General features: G+C 41.4%; 1 protein-coding gene across 1 annotated transcript in view; it reads right to left on the bottom strand.

Annotated features, from left to right (window-relative positions):
* LOC102381382 (mediator of RNA polymerase II transcription subunit 1-like) overlaps positions 1–5995 on the bottom strand; it is a 24674-nt gene extending 18679 nt beyond the window's left edge. Inside the window, exons 1-5 of the mRNA XM_014518430.2 lie at positions 5586–5995; positions 4143–4246; positions 2862–2946; positions 1975–2029; positions 1396–1528 (exon numbers count right to left, since the gene is read on the bottom strand). Coding sequence (XP_014373916.2) covers positions 1396–1528; positions 1975–2029; positions 2862–2946; positions 4143–4246; positions 5586–5712 — 504 coding nt within the window. The 5' untranslated portion in view covers positions 5713–5995. The remainder of the gene's footprint in view (positions 1–1395; positions 1529–1974; positions 2030–2861; positions 2947–4142; positions 4247–5585) is intronic.
* Between the last annotated feature and the right edge of the window lie 13411 nt (positions 5996–19406).

Below are 19406 nucleotides of genomic sequence, written 5' to 3'. Positions count from 1 at the left end.
CACCAGAATTATCCCCGTCAAGTTGCAGAGCATTGCACGGGAGAGTTTCCTGTTGCAGAGGAAAACCCCGGTGCAGGGACGAGTTTCCTGCCTTTTCTGCAGCTTCTTTTGCAGAGTGCATTGCTCGAGTTGCAAGAGGAATGCACAGTGCAAAAGAGTTCCCGCCATTGGTATGCAGATTTGTTCCCCGTGATTGGCTAGTGCTAAATTATTCACACGTGGCAGCTAAGGATTGGCCTGTTAGCCGTATAAGAGGTTTGAGCAGTTTCCGCCCAAACCGAAGAGGACTCCACATCCATCTCGTGGGGACTCTGGGTACACGGCAGGGTAATAGAAACCCTGTGTGAGATCCAGAGGAGCGTGGCGGCCTGATCCACCGCCCACCTCTTCCCGTCTTCGAACGCAACTTTTATAAGACGTATTTACGATTCCTATTTTGGTAGCTCGTTCACCCAGAGCATCCGGAGCTCTACACCGTGGAGCCTAGCAACCTCCACGAGACCGTCTGTGTTGTTTGTCTGTAACCGCAATTTAAGCAAGCTTTCCAGCCTACACCACTGCCATCTCGGTGTAAGTAAACAATCTTTTAAAACTACTGCTACGCGTCCGTGCCTAATTCCAGCTCGAAGGCCTTCCCTCTCCGCCCCAGCGTGCCCGGGCTGCTGGCCACAGCCCGCGTGCAGCGCGAAAAGGGCTCAGGTCGCTCCCGGCCCGCACATAACCTTATTCCAGTATTTTAATAAGAAGCTCCTGGAAAGTTTCCACTGGTAATCTGCATTAGCAAGAACGTGTGCAATCCTGGGGTAGATGGCTGAGAAATGGAGAATGTAACAGAAAAAGATACTTCCATTTGACATATATATTAAGTTTCATCTTATTGGCAACATAGCATTAGGTCCTGTACCCGGCATGTATTGAAAACCATTCAAATTGAAAATCTGTGTTTTAAGAAAGGGTGAGAACCTGGTATAAAATCTGAGGATAGCTATATTCAGAGACAGTATAAACCCCGAGTCAGAAATCATACGAGTCGCACCTTGTATTTGCTACTAAAGATTTTAATAGATGACTTTCAAGGGCTCGGTCCATGTTAAAGAAACTTAAATATATAAAGAAACTCAGTAGAGACATCATCTGTGAGAGCAGCTCAGTCTGCGTACCTGCTCAGTCCCTGCCACTTCAGATGAGACTGCTAAACAAGATTCCAAGTAGTACAAATTGCTAAGTCCCGTAGGAATGAAGCTGATAACATCGTTAACTCACAGGAATCGGTCAGTCTACTGCGAAATTTTGTTCAGTAGCATGGGAATATTCGAATCGTCATTTTTCCACAATTAACTATATAAGACGCTATTATGAACTTCTCTAAGGGAACAAACAAACAAAAAGCCTTACCACAGGGGCCTCTCCAGGGTGAGCCAACTTTACATCTATCACCTTTCCATCCTTCTCCAACTGAACTTCTACATAGAACATATCCGAAGTTATATAGCAAGATGTTCCATTAGGGCTAATGTAGGAGTTAAGCCTATGGAAAAGGAAAAGGAAAAGGAGGTGTATATTTAAGAATTTGTTTGAGTGAAGAACAGAGATCAGTTTATTTTATTTGGGGGTGTCAGGAGATTCTAGGAAAAGTTCACTCCTCTAAAATAGCTGTTCCTTTGCTTGGCATTTAATAATGACCCAAGCAAGAATTATGTTTGTGCCTTTTCTCTTCTGCAATTTGCATTATCATTTTCTGAACATTATTTACCTTGGGCAGCAGCACTGATAATTGCATGACCTCAGGTCTAGCCAAGCAACAGTTAGGAATGATACAGGTAATTAAGTGTGTGTTATGCATCCTCCATTTGTTTCACGTATGTGAAATAAAAAAAAAAGTTCATGAGATGTTGACAAGTCAGCCACATGGTAATTCTCACTGGATTTGAGGCAGTTCAGCATCACTTAAATCTGCTGCGTAAACTTACTTACCCCTTCTGTTTGGATAAACATTCCAGTTGGTTCATCATAGCAGCCAGAGATTTAGCTGCAAAAGGAGAAATATTATTCAATTTTGAACTGGAAAACAGTATCAAGGTATTTCTACTCTAAAAAGTATGATTAGTAATAAGTCATAGGCTGTAACGTTTTCCATTAATTAGCAACCAATCTAAGTTCATGCTTAAAGAATGCTTTACTGGAAATAGTTCCATGTTGGGATCTGGGGTATGTACTTGGTTATCCAAGCCCTTTGGAAAGCACCTGCTGCAAAGCCAGTCAGAAATCCAAACAAATGTAACTAAGTGAAACAGTTACAAGTTACTGTATCAAACTTAGGGGTAGAGAGATACAGTATTCTATTAAATAAAGCTTTAAAAAGAACTGTTTGTTATACAACACCAACAGTTTCAAAGTAGGAAAACAGACAAAAGTGGCCCAGAGAAGGACATGTTTTGCCCAAAAGCTCATTTGACACCTCTCCCAACTATAGCTTGTCTAGTTAGTAAAAGATATCACAAAGAAACCCCAGACAAAACAAACAAGAAAACAAAACAAAACAAAACAAAAAACACCTTGCTTCTTGCATATTTCCTGGAATATTATGGCTAAAACACCACTCCAAACCCAATATAAAAAACAAAAAGAATTACTATTCAGATAAATAAAAGTTTGGATAACTAAATATGTACTATATTTTTAAGCCAACTTCAGTCATCTACCTCTGGGTTCATGTAGGGTTTAGCACAAGGGTGCTAAAATACTGAGTACAGGCCTTTGGACACTGCCTTTAATTGGAGAATCAATTACCACCACTTTCACATAATCAAAGTCAATAGAACATTTGACAGTAGACTATGAAGTTTCTTACAGCTTGTTACCATTTAAAGTTTTCTGTATCTTCTCCAAGCAAGAAAATAACGGACGATCTGCAGTAACAGCACTGGAACCTTGAACTGGTTTATCCTAGCACAGTTGTAAGGAGAGGTGAAGTGAGAAAAGAAAAGAGGGGGGAGGAGGAAATCACCATCCAAAGTAAAAAAAAAAACTTGGTTATATATCACAGTTTGAAACCCAACCCAAAAGCAGGACCAATTTAACTCCTAGAAGAATTACTGAATTTAATATGGAGACAGGAACAAATTAGGGCTCTGATTCTTCGGGCACTTATAAACATAAGTTATAATAGCATCCAGCTCTAGAGCTGTCTCACCAAACTAAATGGATTACTGGAGACTACTAATTTGTGGAGCAATGTGGGGAAATACTCAAACTGTGTAGGAAAACGATTATCATTTGATAATCCGAGTTAGTTGCATTGTACTTCCTACGGGCAAATCCAGAGGTCTTCTTTTAATGTTTGGCCCAAGTAAAGGATGAGCAAATACCATGTCAGGATTCCTATGAAAACACGTTTGTACGATTGGGGCCCAAACAACATTTCAAAATAAGAATTAATTAGAAATCAGTATTTCCAACCCTGCTTCCTGGCAGTGCTGTCTGAAAACCCCCAAAACATCAATAAAAATGTAGCACTGTAAGTTCACTGTCAGCAGCTTAAAAATCACACGCCAATACAGGTTTAACAATGGAACCAGGACATCGTTTTTGTTCAGAAAGACAGTTTACTTAACCATTAAAGAGGAATATGGAAACAAATCTGATTAGCTCTTTTTATGCTTTACTCACTGATCATTCTGGAGAAACAATAATGTATACAGGAAGACGCTAGATTTGATTATCAATATAAAGGAGAAGCAGCACTCATTCCTTAAAAGATAAGGACAAAAGATACTCCTAAAAGCATCCCACCTCATGATGGATCAAATACCAACGTCCTTATTTATTGCCCAATCTTGAAAAGGCTTATGCACTTAGCTAAATTGACATATTATGAGCTTGGCGAAAATAGCTCAGACAATCACTCTGGGGCTGCATTTGCCCCATAAAGGATTCATGAAAAACAGTTTCCTGCACCATTTTAAAGTATCTCTGTCAACTGCTCTATGAAAAAAGGGGTAACATTTACATTTCAGAAGATGTAATCATTCCAATTCACCTTTAATATCAGTTATTGAAGCATTTTTCTTATTTACCCTTTTGTCACACATCCTCCCCTCAACTCTGGCCCGGCTACCAGCAAGCTTGCTGGTCATTCTTACCATGCAAATCCGTACAAGTTTCAGAGTTTCACTCCATGGTGTTTGTGCATACTTTAGACGCAACTTTTCCATTAAAGCATTTGTTGAAATAAGTTTCCCAGAATCTGGAAAATATTTTGAAGTTGTCTAATGCATATAAGTGCCACATTTTACAAACTGATAGGGTAATACACATAAAAGTTCTAAAGTTTTAACCTGCTTGTTTTAAAGCCTTCAGCATGGCATTTCACACAAGGAAACTTAGAAAAGTTTGATTTATGTTTTGGATACCAGTGTCTAGTCCTAGTCCATGGACTTGGAATTTCTCCAGGGATGTTGTGTGGGTTTTCCATTTCCTTTTTTGCATAGGGAAATGAAAACACCACTTTAAAACTACTTCAGGTACAGAAGCACGGACAGACCTCCAGCTTCTTAAATTGATTTGCTAATAATCCATACATAATGTGGTATATGTGTGTTCCCCACACATAGGGAAGCCTTAATCCAATCATTAGCTCCTCATCACTGGCTACATCTACATGAAGCTCATTGAAAAGTCAAGATCTAACTCATGACTAAAAAACAAAAATCTGATAAAAACCTATAATGCTTCTGGGTTAGTTTCACTAGAGAGGCAGGATATCAAGGAATCTGCACTGAACATTGCCATTATACTAGTATTGTAAACAATAATCTGAGAGAGAGCAGATGCAAAGAAAAAAGTATATACTCTTATATTTAAAACTCAGGGAAAATTAAAACCTTGCAAGAAATATATACTTTATCTCTGTGTGTGATAGTGTGTGTATGAATATATGAATATATATAAATACACACACACTGTCTCTCTCTACATACCATCTCCATTCTCTCGCTCACTCTATATACACCCCTCTCTCTTTCTATATATATATATACACACAAACACACCCACCCCCCCCCCCCCCCCCTCTCTCTCTCTATATATATATGTACCCTTTTTCTATACCCTCTCTCTCTCTATACCGACTCTCTACATATAAGGTGTCTCTCTTAACCTTTCCCAAAATCTGATTTCTTGAAAGTTTTTAATTCTCCTGAGTTTTATATACAAGGAAATTAGATTTTGAAGAGGGTTAAGAAACACACACACGTGCACGTACACACCAGCTTCTGGCTTCTGCCAGGCCAGGGGTGCCCGTAACCCTGAGCCACCTCCAGCTGTTACAGGGGCCGGCAGCCCGGTCTTGGCCCCAGCCGCGAGGGGGACAGGGGTAGAGAAGACAAGATAAGGGCAGGCGCCTTTTTGTCCCTTCACTCGATAGCGGGTGGGTCAGAGGTGCCCCACGGCCGCCCTCGCCCCCATTTGGCCCCCCGTGGGTGACACCAGGCACCCCCACCGCAGGCAGCACCTGCGCGCGCAGCCCACGGGCCGCCAGGGCACCCCCCGGCCCCGCTCTGCCTTCGCCTCCCGCCGCCTCCTACCGCGGCGGCCCCCAACTCGGCCTGGACGCGGCAGGGATCCGGCTCCATGCTCCGGCTCCATGCTCCGCTCCACAGGGGCAGCAGCTGGGGCCCATCCTGCCGTAATGACCCCGAGCCACCAGGTCATGTGAGGGGCCCGCGCTGGTGCTTCCAGGCAATCGTAGATTTGCCCATTGACATCTCCAGGTCGGACGGACTAGAGGGAGGAGGAAGGTCTGGAGCTCCCTGCCCCGCTGGAACATTCCTCCTTCCCGCCTAGGACAAAAGCGACCAGCAACCAACTCCTCCTCTCCAGCTCAGCCTCCGCAGGAGAGACCCAGCAGCTCGGCCCAATTCCCCCCTTCCTCCCTGCTGCAGGAGGCACAGAGCACAATCTCCTCCTCCCTATTGCAGTCCGAGAGAGTGGAGCTGGCCCAGCAGGGCCCTGCCCACCCTGTGGCATTCCCAGAGTAGCAGTGTTTGAACCTGCAGGGCAATAAAGCAGTCAGAGCTATTTATTACTTCCCTCCCTGTAGGAGAGGGAGTAAAGGCTGCAGCTGAATGTGCCCTTTGCACAGCCTCTGATAGGCATGGCATCTGTGGCTTCTCCCATTACTTCTCTTTGCAGCCCAGCCTTCCTCATCAAGATTCATCTCAACCACTACCCTGAAGTTTGATCCCTAATAATAGTTAGTTATTATATAATAATAATATTAATAGTTACAGTATAAAGTCCCTCTTACCTGAAGGACAGGCCTAGGTTTAGTAGGGTGGCCATCACAGAGGACGTTCCAGTTTTCTGCTACTCTGTCCTCTATTGATACAAAACCCAACACCTTTATGTCCTCTACTTTTCTCCTCAAGATACAAAACCCAACGCCTCTTTTTCTTCAAGAGAATAATAGAGGACATAAAGGCATTGGGTTTCGTATCAACAGAGGACAGAGGGCAACCGGACTGTCCTCTGTGATGCCCACCCTAATGTCTAGGGTTGCCAGGATTGCCCTGGAGTCACCAGGAATTAGAGAGAAATTTCCAGAAGATGGCTTGATCAGGCCCAGAAGAATGCTGAAAGTCACCTGGGAGATAAATGATAGGGCATTCATTAAAATAAATAATGTTGTTAAATGTTGAATCTGATTTATACAGTTGTTCAGTGGGTTTTTTAAATGTAATAGTAATGTGCATTTGCCTTCCTGACACAGTCATTAATGTCATTACATAATGTGATGAAGCCCCCAGAATAGATTCAGATAGAGTTGGCAACCCTACCTATGTTGGAAGTATCATAGGATCATACAATAGTAGGACCAGAAGGGACCTATAAGATCATCTAGTCTGGTCACTGGCCATGGGCAGGAGGTGATTGGGCTCAAACTAGCTTAACAAGGTGCCTGTTCAGCCTTCTCTTGAACATCTCCAAGAATGACAACTGCACCACCTCCGCTGGGAGTGTGCTCCAGATTCTAGAAACCCTTACAGAATAAAAGGTTTTCCTTATGTCCAGCCTAATTTTTTCCCCAATTAGTTTGTGTCTATTGGACCTTGTCCTCCCAACGGGTGCCTTTCTGTAAAGTTTCTCTCCTAGATCTTGGTGTTCACCCCTGTTACACTTGTAGGCAGCTATCAGGTCACCTCTCATAGTAGTATAGTGATCTTCTATAGGAAAAATGCCACATTCATATACGTCTTATGCTGTAGTTTAGGTGGGTTTTGGTATTTATCTATATTCTTTTCCTTGTTGTAAGCTATGGCATTACAAAGCTCTTGTCATGTGTACTGGGAAGCCTAAAATATCATTAGAGAGCAAAGGCTCTGAGCTTCCAAATGCTCAAGCACATTAAGTAAGAAGTGAGTAGTCCCATTGAATCCAACAGGGAAGTAAAACAAATCGATGTCTATGTCCAACCAATTTCAGTTCAGGTGCTAACCACAGAATTGTTAAACATGCATTGCAAGTAGGCAGGTGGGTGAAGCTACATATTCAGTAAAAAAATTTAAATGCAAAATGAGGCAATTAGTTATGCTGAAGATGTAATTACTGATATACATTTAAATTGATGCCCACATCCCCAGACTTACCACTTGTTTTTTGCTGGTATTATCATGTATAAATTAGTTTTTAGACTGAAATTGTTGCAGCAGCTTCAGATGTAATTGTCAGTTTCATCTGTGAATTGTCTGACCAACCTGATTGTCTTCTATGACAAGTTGACTGGCTCTGTGGATGCAGGGAGACCAGTGGATGTGGTGTACCTTGATTTTAGCAAGGCTTTTGATACAGTCTCCCATAACATTCTTGCAATCAAGTTAAGGAAGTACAGGCTGGATGAATGGACTGTAAAGTGGATAAGAAACTGGTTGGAGCATCAGGCTCAGACAGTAGTAATCAATGGCTCGATGTCTAGTTGGCAGCTGGTATCAAGTGGAGTGCCCCAGGGATCAGTCCTGGGGCCGTTTTTGTTCAATGTCTTCATCAGCAACCTGGTCAATGGCATAGAGTGCATCCTCAGCAAGTTTGCAGGTGACACCAAGCTGGGGGGAGTAGTACATATGCTGGAAGGTAGGGCTAGGATTCAGAATGACCTAGACAAGTTGGAGGATTGGGCCAAAAGGAATTTCATGAGGTTCAACAAGAAGTGCAAAGTCCTGCACTTAGGACAGAAGAACCACACGCACCACTACAGCCTGGGGGCTGACTGGCTGGGCAGCAGCTCTGCAGAATAGGACCTGGGGGGTTACAGTGGACAATAAGCTGAATATGAGCCAAGGGTGTGCCCTTGTTGCAAAGAAAGCTAACAGCATACTGGGCTGCCTCAGTAAGAGTGTCAAGGGAAGTAATTATTCCAGTGTTTATTCAGTACTGGTGAAACCATGAATACTGTGTTCAGTTTTGAGTTCCCCACTACAGAAAATATGTGGACAAATTGGAGTCCATCAGAGGGCAACAAAAATGGTGAGGGGGCTTGGGGACATGACTTATAAGAGGGAACTGGGCTTTTAATTTAGAGAAGAGGAGACTGAGAGTAGATATATATAATAGCAGCCTTCAGCTACCTGAAGGGGGGGTTGAAAGAGGATGGAGCTAAACTGTTCTCAGTGGTGGCAGATGACAGAACAAGGAGAAACAGTTTCAAGTTGCAGCAAAGGAAGTTTAGATTAGATATTAGGAAAAATTTTCTCACTAGGAGGGTAGTACAGCACTGGAACAAGTTACCCAGAGAGATGGTGGAAGCTCCATCCTTGGAGGTTTTTAAGACCTGGCTAGACAAAGCTTTGGCTTGGATGATCTAGCTGGGGCTGGTCCTGCTTTGATCAGGGGGATGGACTAGATGACCTCCTGAGGTCCCTTCTAACCTTAATTTTCTATGATTCTATGATTGGTGCATTTGTTTAAAACTTTAACCCAATTTTGTAAATGCATGTTTTCAGTCATCCTAGAGTCTTTGCTTAGTTCAAGGTGGTTTGTACTTCTGACTAGTGGAGGACTCTTTGACCTGGGTGAAATGAACCAATCCCCCATTTATAACATTGTTTCTTATGAGAAAATTGGTTCTGAGTTACAAGGTTTCGACTTAAGAGGTGGTTTTCAGGAACCAATTATGTTGTATCTGAGGACTGCCTATATTTAATGCTGCCTGAATATGGATGTTATGTTGCAAGTGCTAGTTTTGTAAAGCTGCTGTTTGTCTTGGAAGAGTGGTTTTCTACTTGGCTACATAAACATAATAATGTGTGAGAATTGTGAACTTCTATTACATGTGAGAATTGGCATCTTATGTATTGGTAGAAAGCCCCTCACATCAAGGTATTGTTCAAGTATGTGAAAGTGTCATAACAAGTTATAATACTCAGAAGGAGGGTTAGAAATGTTGAATAATTAAAAAAGAAGCCAATTATAGTGTGCCCGCCTTTGCTCTACTATGCGTTCTCGAGCAGCTTTTGCCTGGGCAGTTGACCAGGTTTGCCCCAGGCCTGCAAGAGGACCCCAGAGGGTGCCTCGGATGGTGTCGGAAGACCCCCTTAACTCGCCTGCCACGACTTTGAATGGATCCTCAGTGGAGGGGGTCCCCTTCGAGGCACCCTCCAGGGTTGTCACGCCCTCGGCAGGCACTCACGGGGCTCCAACCTCTCCTACACCCCAGCCAAATGCCACCTTCTGCCGCGGGTCTCCAAGTCTTCTTTTATTACTGGCCCCTCCTCGTCTCTTCCCTTGGACTTCCCGTAGTCCCAGTGCAACGGGACCTGGTGGCCTAGGCTGGACTCCAGTGTGAGGGCTAAGAGGCCCTTGATACCTGCAGACCCTACCCTATTCCAACACTCGTTGTGCCACCACGTGTAGAAAAAAAACAACCCCACCACCGTGCCTGCCGGGGAGGTGTAACCACCGGGCAAGAAGGCCTACGAGGAAAGTAGCGAGCCCTAGCCCAAGGAGCCCTGCAACTGCCCAGTGCCTCAGAGTCCCCTAGGCAGCTCCCGTCTGGGGACATTGCTACAGCCCCCTGAGGTCCTGTAGCCGTGGCCGGCTCCTCCACCAGCTTCGCTGTCAGTTTCTCCACCGGCACCTCTGACGGTTCCTTCACCAGCTTCTCTGCCGGCTCTTCTGCCGGTTTCTCCCCCGGTCACTTTAACAGCTCCTCAGTAGTTGCGGCTCTCACCACCTCAGGCAAACAGACCCTGTGGATGCGAGCTCCCGACCTTGGGTTCTCCCGCGGGCTCTCCGGTCTTCTGCCCGCCACCTGTGCCCCTGGGGCTGCACTTTATTTCTGCCGGGTGGTGTCTCTCACTGACGTCACCCGGCCCCAGCTGAATATGAGCGCAGCTAATGAACCGCGTGGGCGGTTTTCCAGTGTGCGCTCCTCTGCTACCTCCGGCTCCTGTGAGGGGTAAGTAGGGGCTTTCTTCCCCTTTGGTTTTGGCCCGGGGTTCCCCCATAGCCCCGGCATCTCTGGGACATATAGCATTCCTTGGAGATTAAAAATAGAAATGATAATGTTATGTCATTTCATTAAAAGAAAATAAAGGGAGTAGGCCAAACTCCAGTCTCAGTGTGTGAAAGTATCAATATTCCCCTTTAAGATTTGATGAATGAACCCATCTAGGCAAATATCCTGCCATTTTTGAGGAAGAAACTCTATAGCGGTAGGTGTGGAATAACTTGTTTCCAAGAAAAATTTCCTCAGAACCCTAACTACACATAGTTGGGGGTTGGAATATACCCTAAAAGTTGTCAGTTTTTATCCTTCCTTTAAACTTATTACTATATTTCTCTGTTTTCTCTCCTTATTGCTCTTTACTGAAGCCAGCTAAGCTACCAACCTCAGTGATAATTTGGACAATGAGGAACTCCACAAGGTAATCCTGCATTCTGCAAAGTGATTCTTTTTATTAGGTTTGAATTTACTACTTCCCTGTTTAACTGAATACCCCTTTGTTCTGATATTCTGAGAAAGAATCAATAGAAGTTCTCAATCAATATGAAACCAAAGAAACTGTTGGCTTCAGTGAAGTTATTCCAGATTTATAGTAGTGGTACAATTTGGCAAACTGACCAACATTTTTTAATAATAGCAATTTGGCAAAGGTTCTGAGATTGTGATTTATATATTTAAAAGATATTAGTGGATTATTTTTGTTCCTGCCCTTTCTATTAATTATAGGTACAATACAGAAACTTTTCCTATGAAATTTACATGTAAAAATGTTAGTAACATTGCATATCAAACAAGTTAAAATACAGTCTCAGTTATTTTCCCAAAAAGAGGCTGGACAGGGGGAGTCTCCTTCACTTTATTTTTATTAAGGCCTCAACTGATTGATGGAGGCTGAGAATGCAGCCTGCAGCAACTACACACAAATGAGTTAGGATAGACAGCAAGTGAAAACAAGCGTAGCCATCTGAAACTACAGGAGATGTTTAAATAGGCAATGTGTAATCATCTGAATTGGTATTTGGGCATGTTATTCCAGAAGGTGTTTCAGAGGATATATAGTGACCAGAAACTATTAGAATCTTATATTATATCTTACCCAAAGAGAGCAAAATGCCTTTCTGGAGCATCAGTTTTTACCAAACATGAACCACCAAAATGTATTTCCTAATCCACCATGGCTGGTCTTCCACCTATGCCTAACCTTATTTCAATGCTGCTATTAAGAACTGGCAAAAATCACAGCATTGATTGGCATGCCTTGCCATCAGCCTTGCCTTTTAAACCTTCATTTACTTACTACCTCCAGTTCACAATTACATTGCATAAGCATTTGGTGCCTGAGAAAGGGAATTTTTTCTTTCACAGGCTCAAAATACTAGCAACAAAACAGGTTGATCTGAAATATCAGTTGTTTTTATCAACAGACTATGCAAATTTAATTAAGTTCTTCTAGTGCTAAGTTTTATATAGGCTGATTTAATTTCACTTCATACTTTGCTCAGTCAGACACTTAACAGTGCCAAGCTTCACCTGCTTCCTTTTCTCTCACCCAATATCATCACCATTCTACTTTGCCATTGGAAAGCAAAGGCTTCACAGAGGGGCATGGAACAAAAATAGCTTTATAGCAAATGATAAAAAATGCAAAAATAAAGTTACACTGACTTCACTAGCCCACATCTTCTCCTCTGGGAATAAGAGAAACATGACATGTCAAGCATTCCTGCCTCTGCACAATGGTAGCATTTCAGTCTCCAAATATTGCTACTTTCCCACTCAGTAGAGACCAGATACAGCTTTTCTTCTAACCAAGGTATGAAAAGGTTGGTATATGTTTCTTGGACAAGGTCTTGGATGTCACAGGAATGATTGCCTACTGGTACAGAAACTATCACTTTCTTCTGTTCCTCTTGTCTTTCTTTCAGTACAACCAGAATACATTAATATCTGAGAGTCAGATTTTTGTTTTTGTTTCCTTTATTCACAGAAGCACAGAGTTGGAAGAAACTTCAAGTATTATCTAGTTCAAGCCCCTAAAGAGATGCAGGATACACTATTCCTAAACTTTCCCAGATGTGTGCCTATACAGTCTTTCCTTGAAACCCTTCAGTGAAAGATATTCTCTGAGCAGCTTTTTCCATTTTCCTACTGTTATCATGGTAAGGAAAGTCCCCTGCTCCTCAAGATTTAATCTAAACCTGCTTTGCTGCAGTTTAAACCCATGTTCTTGTATGCTGTCCTCCATGGCAAAGGTAAACTTCTGATCTTGCTATCCTTCATGGCAACCTTCAAGTTTTTTAAAACTACTATCATGCTTCCCCCCTTTAATCTCTTTTTGCCCAATCCAAATGTACATAATTCTCTCACCTTTTCTTTGTATAGTTAGTATTCCAGTCCCTTTAATATCTTTGTCACTCACTTCTGGATCCTCTCCATTTGTTCTATGTGCTTCTTTAAATATGTCCAGAGCTGGATACAGGACTCCAACTATAAGGCCTAACTAGCACTGTGTAGAGTGCTACTATCACCTCCTGTACCTTGTATGTAATGTTTCTGTTAACATAGCCCAAAATTGCATTTGCTTCTTTTGAGGCAGTATTGCCTGGCCTACTCAGGTTGAGTTTGTGATCTACCATAACCCCTAGCTAAAGGCAGTAGAAACCATTCACAGATGGCCTGACCAAAGTCCTATAGAAGTTCACAGATAAAATCTCATTGAATACAATAGGCTGGTATTTAAACGCAGATTAAACGATTAATGCAGCACTGGTCAGAACTAAAATCACCAGGATATGCCTTAGGTCCAAAATTAAAATAGTACTTCAGTGAGGGTAAAAAGAATGAGAGGTCAAAAGTTAATTGATTAGATGGAAATCCAGGAAGGCCACTAGGCAGAAAGGACATAAAGTATAGGGGATGTATGGGACAGAAAGAAGGAGCTGGCTTGGAGACACTGAGAAAGCAGCAGCTCTTATACAGAGCTTTTTATCATTCTATTTCAAAGGGCTTTACAAAGAAGGACATTATTATTATTGCTGTTATTATTATTATTATTACTGTCACTATTATTATTATTACTATTATTATGTCATCTTATAGATGGGGACACTGAGACAGGGAGGATATTTGATTTGCTCAAGGTCACCCAGCAGCAGAACCAGGAATCAAACCCAAGTGTTCTTGAGCCCCACTCTAATACAATGTCTACTGGACCACAGTAAAAAAGAAATAAGGGAAGAAGCAAACAGGCACAGGTACAGAAGTAAATGGGGGGAAAATATAAAAAAAATTAAAAGGTGGAAGACAAAAAACAGAAACTGAGATTTAAAAAAGAAAGTAAGCAGGAAGCAGAATACAAGGACAATATAAAAGGGAAACAAAAAGGAAATCATAATACACACATTTAAATTTAGAAAATAATATACTATTTTATTTACTTTGTATTTATAATGTTTTGGTGGCAGAAAAGAGAGAACTGAAGGACAATGAGTCTAGTTTAAGCCTTTGGTCCTAAGTCACATTTGGCTTAGTAATGGGTTGGAGAAGAATGCTCTGGTCTAACTTTGATCAGGGGGTCAAGTATATATGATGTACAGGATGAAAGGGAAACAGTACAGGACTATAAATGCTGTTATTGGTATTATCATGAGATGAATGCAGTATTCAGGAATCAGGAAGCCATGACTAAGTTATGCAGGTCATCCCAAATAGGTGTTAATACGTCATACCATACTATATTGTCATGTATTCCATACGTTCAGTTTTTTCTTATATAGACATTATTTTCAAAAGGTTTAAAACAAGACTGGTACTTCATATCCTTCCCTGGGTAAAACCAGGTGATCTGAATCGAATTGTAAAATGCTCTATCTCAGAACACAGGGGACAGAAGAATACAGAGCCAGAAGGGACCACCTAAGGCATCAACTTGTAATACCAGGCAACCATAGAGTAGTTAAGTACAAGACCAGATGCTTCAGCCCCTCCCATGCTTCGGCCCCACAGTTTTATTGTTTATAATAATTATAAAGGTTTCATAAGTAATTATTAACTCATAGTTAACCATATGCTAAAGGAAACTCTGACTGTTCCAAAACAGTTTATATTCATAATAATGTTGCCATTCTTTTGTTCTTATTTTTCACAATTTGTCACGCATTGAAAACAAAGGATTCCTAGCAATCTGCAAAACAGAAGTCAGCACTCCTTACCCCGAGTCATGACTTGAAACTTGCTATAAATGTAGAGCTAATTATTGTATGTTGCATCTCTGGTCAATGACATTTTTCTAGAAATTCAAAGAATGTTGTGGAAATTTTCTCTTTTAAAATAGCTGATATTTTATGTGGGCAAGAAGCCTGAGAAAAGTAAAAGTAATGCCAGTAGAAATGTATTACTGGGTAGGGTACAAAGCTGGCAGTCAAAATGCATTACTCTACAATCTAATGTACAGGCCGTCCTTGACTTACAACGTTTCGAGTTACTACGTTTTACACTTATAATGTTTCTAAATTGAGACCCTGTTTGAATTTTATGACATCAGTTTTGACTTTACAATGCTTGATCCGATGCGACTCCACGCCAGTGAACAAGTTCGCTGCGTCGCTTATCTCCTTGGAGAACATCTGTCCAAACTTCCTTGGACACTTTCTTTAAGAAAGCACATAAGACTCCAGACGAACCTGCAGCCAAGACTCCTGAGAAGACTCCAGCCAAGAACCCTTCAAAAAGTCCAACGAAGAGCCTTTCAAAAGTCCAGCAAAGTCACCTCAAAGAAGTCCTTCCAAATCAATATGATTGCTATTTACAATAGAAATATATTAATGTAGCTATATTACTCATCTATAATTGATTGAGTACAAAATTCTGGGGTATTTTTGGTAAAAATAGGGTATCAGGCCTTGGTTTAGGAACCAATCCCCCATTTATAACATTGTTTCTTATGAGAAAATTGGTTCCGAGTTACAACGATTCAACTCAAGACACGGTTTTAGGAACCAATTGTGTTGTAAGTCTGAGGACTGCCTGTATTGACTATTAGTACCTATGTTTGTAAGGAGGGTGTACAGCTTTATGTATTCACAGTCTGGTCTGGATGTTGTTGCATCATGAGCCTCACTACAATAGCAGTCCAGTTGATAAGGCCCTATTGTGCTGTGTTTTCTGCAGAAATATTAAGTACTATGTTTGTCTCAAAGAGCTTGAAACCCAAATGTATGGGTCAGATAAGGGTAGAAAACGAAACAGAAGCTAAGGGATGTAAAGTGATTATCCAGGAACACAGAGTAGGTTAGTGACAGTCACAGAACAGAACTGAGATCTGAGTGCCAATGAGTATTATTCTTGTCTACATTTGTCTTTCCCTTCTTTCCGCCTCTCCCCCACACGCATACACTGTGACACGGTTGAAAAATGATACAATTTTCATAACTAGTCAAGCAGTAGTTTTACTTATTTAGTACTGATGTGTAATAATGAACAGAGAAAGTTGAGGGTTTCTATTCATTTACATTTCCCATCAGGCAAGACTGCTTCAGAACATTGCAACTTATAGTTTATATCTTTCAGTACTGTTGTGGAAGGACTCTATTAATTTACAAATAAATCTCCTTCACCCTTATTACTTTAAATATATCAGGAATATAGCATTGTGCATTAGACATGATACAATTATATACAAGTCTTAAAAGAGGAAAAGTGATTCATAATACTAGGAAATACCACCAACCCCATATTGATTTCAGTTCAGTGCTGCCTTCCAGTAGAAGTGTGTCCACACCCACCGACACAGCAGATGCTTTGCTTATAAATTTTCTGCTGGAATAGGAGTGTGCCCTCAAAAGCAGTCAGTGCCTCTGTTCTTGTTCTATTTTTGCTTCCTAGATAAATGAATTCTATTCTATCCCTTTGAGTTCATTGAAATCTTGCAGGGAAAATAGGCATTTCCTGCACGATAAGGCTGCAAAAACTGCATTTTCCAATGAAAGGGCTCATTCATTTATGTCACCAGAAACTCGAGATAAAATTACAGCCTTAAATTGTGTATATATATATAATATTGAAAATATATAGCGTGTCACATTAAAGGGGAAAGTCTAAAAGGGAAAGGTATTTGCTGCTATAGATTTCATACTCTGTGTACTGAAATGCCACAGCAAGATTTATTGCAGGCAGCAAAACATGATTTTATACTGTTTAGTATTGTAATTCTTTAAAGCAACTGAAGATCTTTGCACCTGTTAGTATTCTTTCTTGCGCTATGTGATATCAGAACAGTGGTCTGCACAGCATGACACTTCTTAGCTCTGGCCAATGAATTGATTTGGAGTGTTCCCATGTTGTGATATCAAGCCATGCTGTTTCTGGGGCTCTATGAGAGATGCAAAAATTAGCTCATAACAAAAATTGAGGCCAAATAAGCTGAATCCCAGAGAGAAATTGATCAAGCACTGGCTGAATGCCTAGGATTCCATGTCTTAGAGAAAACTGAGCACAAAGAACAATATTGAATTATAATAAAGTGTGCTCATTGTATAGCTACAGAGACAACAACTGCTGCTTTAACTAACAAGACTCAGTTTTCAAGATGATCAGTGGAGTAGGTCAAAAACTGAAAATTTCAAAATTAGACCATTTTAACCAGTTCCATAGCTGGTCATATTTTTTTTTCAAAATGTTAACAATATTTCCTCACCTTATTTTCTTTGAAAATGTGAAAATACTCAACCAGCTCTAATTGCTGAAGATGTTCTGAGTGGGGCATACTGCTAAACTGTATCATGGTTTGATTAATCAAAAATCTATATCTTATAGTTAGTTTAATAATTTAACTGGGTTGTGTTTTATATCATGGGGTTAAATCTTGAAGTGCTTACTGAGTTCATCCACAAAACTCCCATTTAAGTTTATGAGTGTAAGAAATGGTTACTAAAGAACAAGAAACACACTTGCTCTTTTTAAATGTCTTTCCCCTGCTGCTTCGTGCTACTTGAACAATACCTAAGATCCTCCTTATCTCCATTAAAAATACTTGTTTTTAAATTCATTGCTACCAAAACATGTCTTTGTTATCCAGCAACACATGCCCCCCTCCCCACCACCATTTTTCCAAGTCACTAGCCTCCAGCACATGTGGAGGCTATTCAAGCACACTCCTGTTACCAACTTCCCCAAAAAAGATGGCCCAGGTTGTGATTACAAAATAGGTCTCTTCAAATATTCTTCCTTTTCCAAACAATGGTTTACAAGCAAGCACGGTGCTTGCATCTGAGTCTTGACTAACTTCCTAGCCTGAAAAGCATGTGTTGATCATAAAAATATTTTGGACTAATCAACAGAATTAGGGACATAACTTAAAATTCACTAATATTCACTCTAAAAATAATTTAATTTAACTTTTCCTATGCAGCATAGAAAGAAATCAAGAAAAGTACTAATTTTCACATTGAATCTAGCATCCAGCATCATATGTATGAAAAGTGTACAAATCACACTTACATAGCCGCAGTTAAGAACAGAAACTTTTAGTGGAAGAACCAAAAAAAGGAGAGGTTACACATCCTGAAATCTGTTCAGATCTTGCTAATGCAATATCTCCCTTGTTCTCCCTTTTTGTTCAATTTGTCCACTGTATTATTTACATAAAGAATGCAAGGTCTGTTAAAGATCAGGCCATTGTGAACTATCTTGCTGCTGTTTAATATGACATGTTGACTTCTGGCACACCTCCAAGGAAACACTTGATTCACTATAGTTTTAGGAGTTTGGAAAGCATGCCTCTTCCCCTTTTCTCTTTTTTTCCTCTTCATGTGATACTCCCTTGCATTTTTACTATTTACCTAACTTATCAAGTAGCTTACCTAATCTATTTTGGATTTTCCAAAATGCCAGTCATTGCTCCTTACAACCCAGTGGGCACTGCCTTAAATAAAATCATCAAGTCACAGATTCAGATAGAAGTGGGGCTGGAAGGGACCTTCAGAGGTGATCTAGTCCAGTGGTTCCCAATCTGTGGTACAGATACCACCAATGGTATGCAGACAATCTGTCAGTGGTATGCATTAACAGATATATTACAATTACTTTATGCCAAACATTTGCTGGTGGTACTTAAGGTTGAACTGAAAAATTTGCTGGCGGTACATACGGTTGTGTCATTTTAAATTGGTGGCGTGCAATCTGTCAGAGTTTGGGAACCGCTGACCCCTGCCTGAGGCAGGATCACCCCTATCTAAACCAGTCTACACAATCCATAATCTAAACTCAACCCTGACACAACACAGATCAAACACCCTAACCTGCCACAGGTCAAGCAGGGGAACCAATGCCCTGCTTCTATGAAATGTTGTCAATGTATGCTTAAGAGATCCCAGGCAGAGGGTCATGTCCCCCACTACAGAGGAAAGCAACCAGTCTGTACCAGTCTGATCATGGGGTCAAATTCCTTCCTGACCGTAGCTTTAAATGGGTTTTTCCTTCTTCCTCTTTTCTTCCAGCTACCCCAGTCCTTCTGACCATGACCATTTCCCAGTAACCATGACATTGCCTTTTAAATGCTTATGTATATATATCTATATATTAGTGGTATTTCACTTTAATCACAGAAAAATGTGGCTTTTGGGTTACCTCTTTTAGCTGAAAATTGGGGATATTTTGTTTTTTAATCAAAGAAAAGCAGGATCCATCCCACTCCCCCAGCAGACACCGTTAGGTTCCAGGGTTAACCCGAGAGCGGAGACCACCCACGCTCAGCCCGCCCCGCCTGGCCCCGCGCCCTGTGTCAGAGCCCCGCCTTCCCCTCCTCTTCCTTAGCCCCGCCCCCTCCCTGAGCCTACTCTCCGCGCACCCCCGCCACCAACACCCCTCCTCCCCGCCCCCGGAAGCAGCTGCGCCTCTTGGCCCCGCCCCC

Source organism: Alligator sinensis, unplaced genomic scaffold (genome assembly GCF_000455745.1).
Source record: "Alligator sinensis unplaced genomic scaffold, ASM45574v1 scaffold254_1, whole genome shotgun sequence".
NCBI classification, from domain to species: domain Eukaryota; kingdom Metazoa; phylum Chordata; order Crocodylia; family Alligatoridae; genus Alligator; species Alligator sinensis.
The sequence above is the reverse complement of the archived record's forward strand: the minus strand, read 5'-3'. Positions and strand labels throughout refer to the sequence as shown.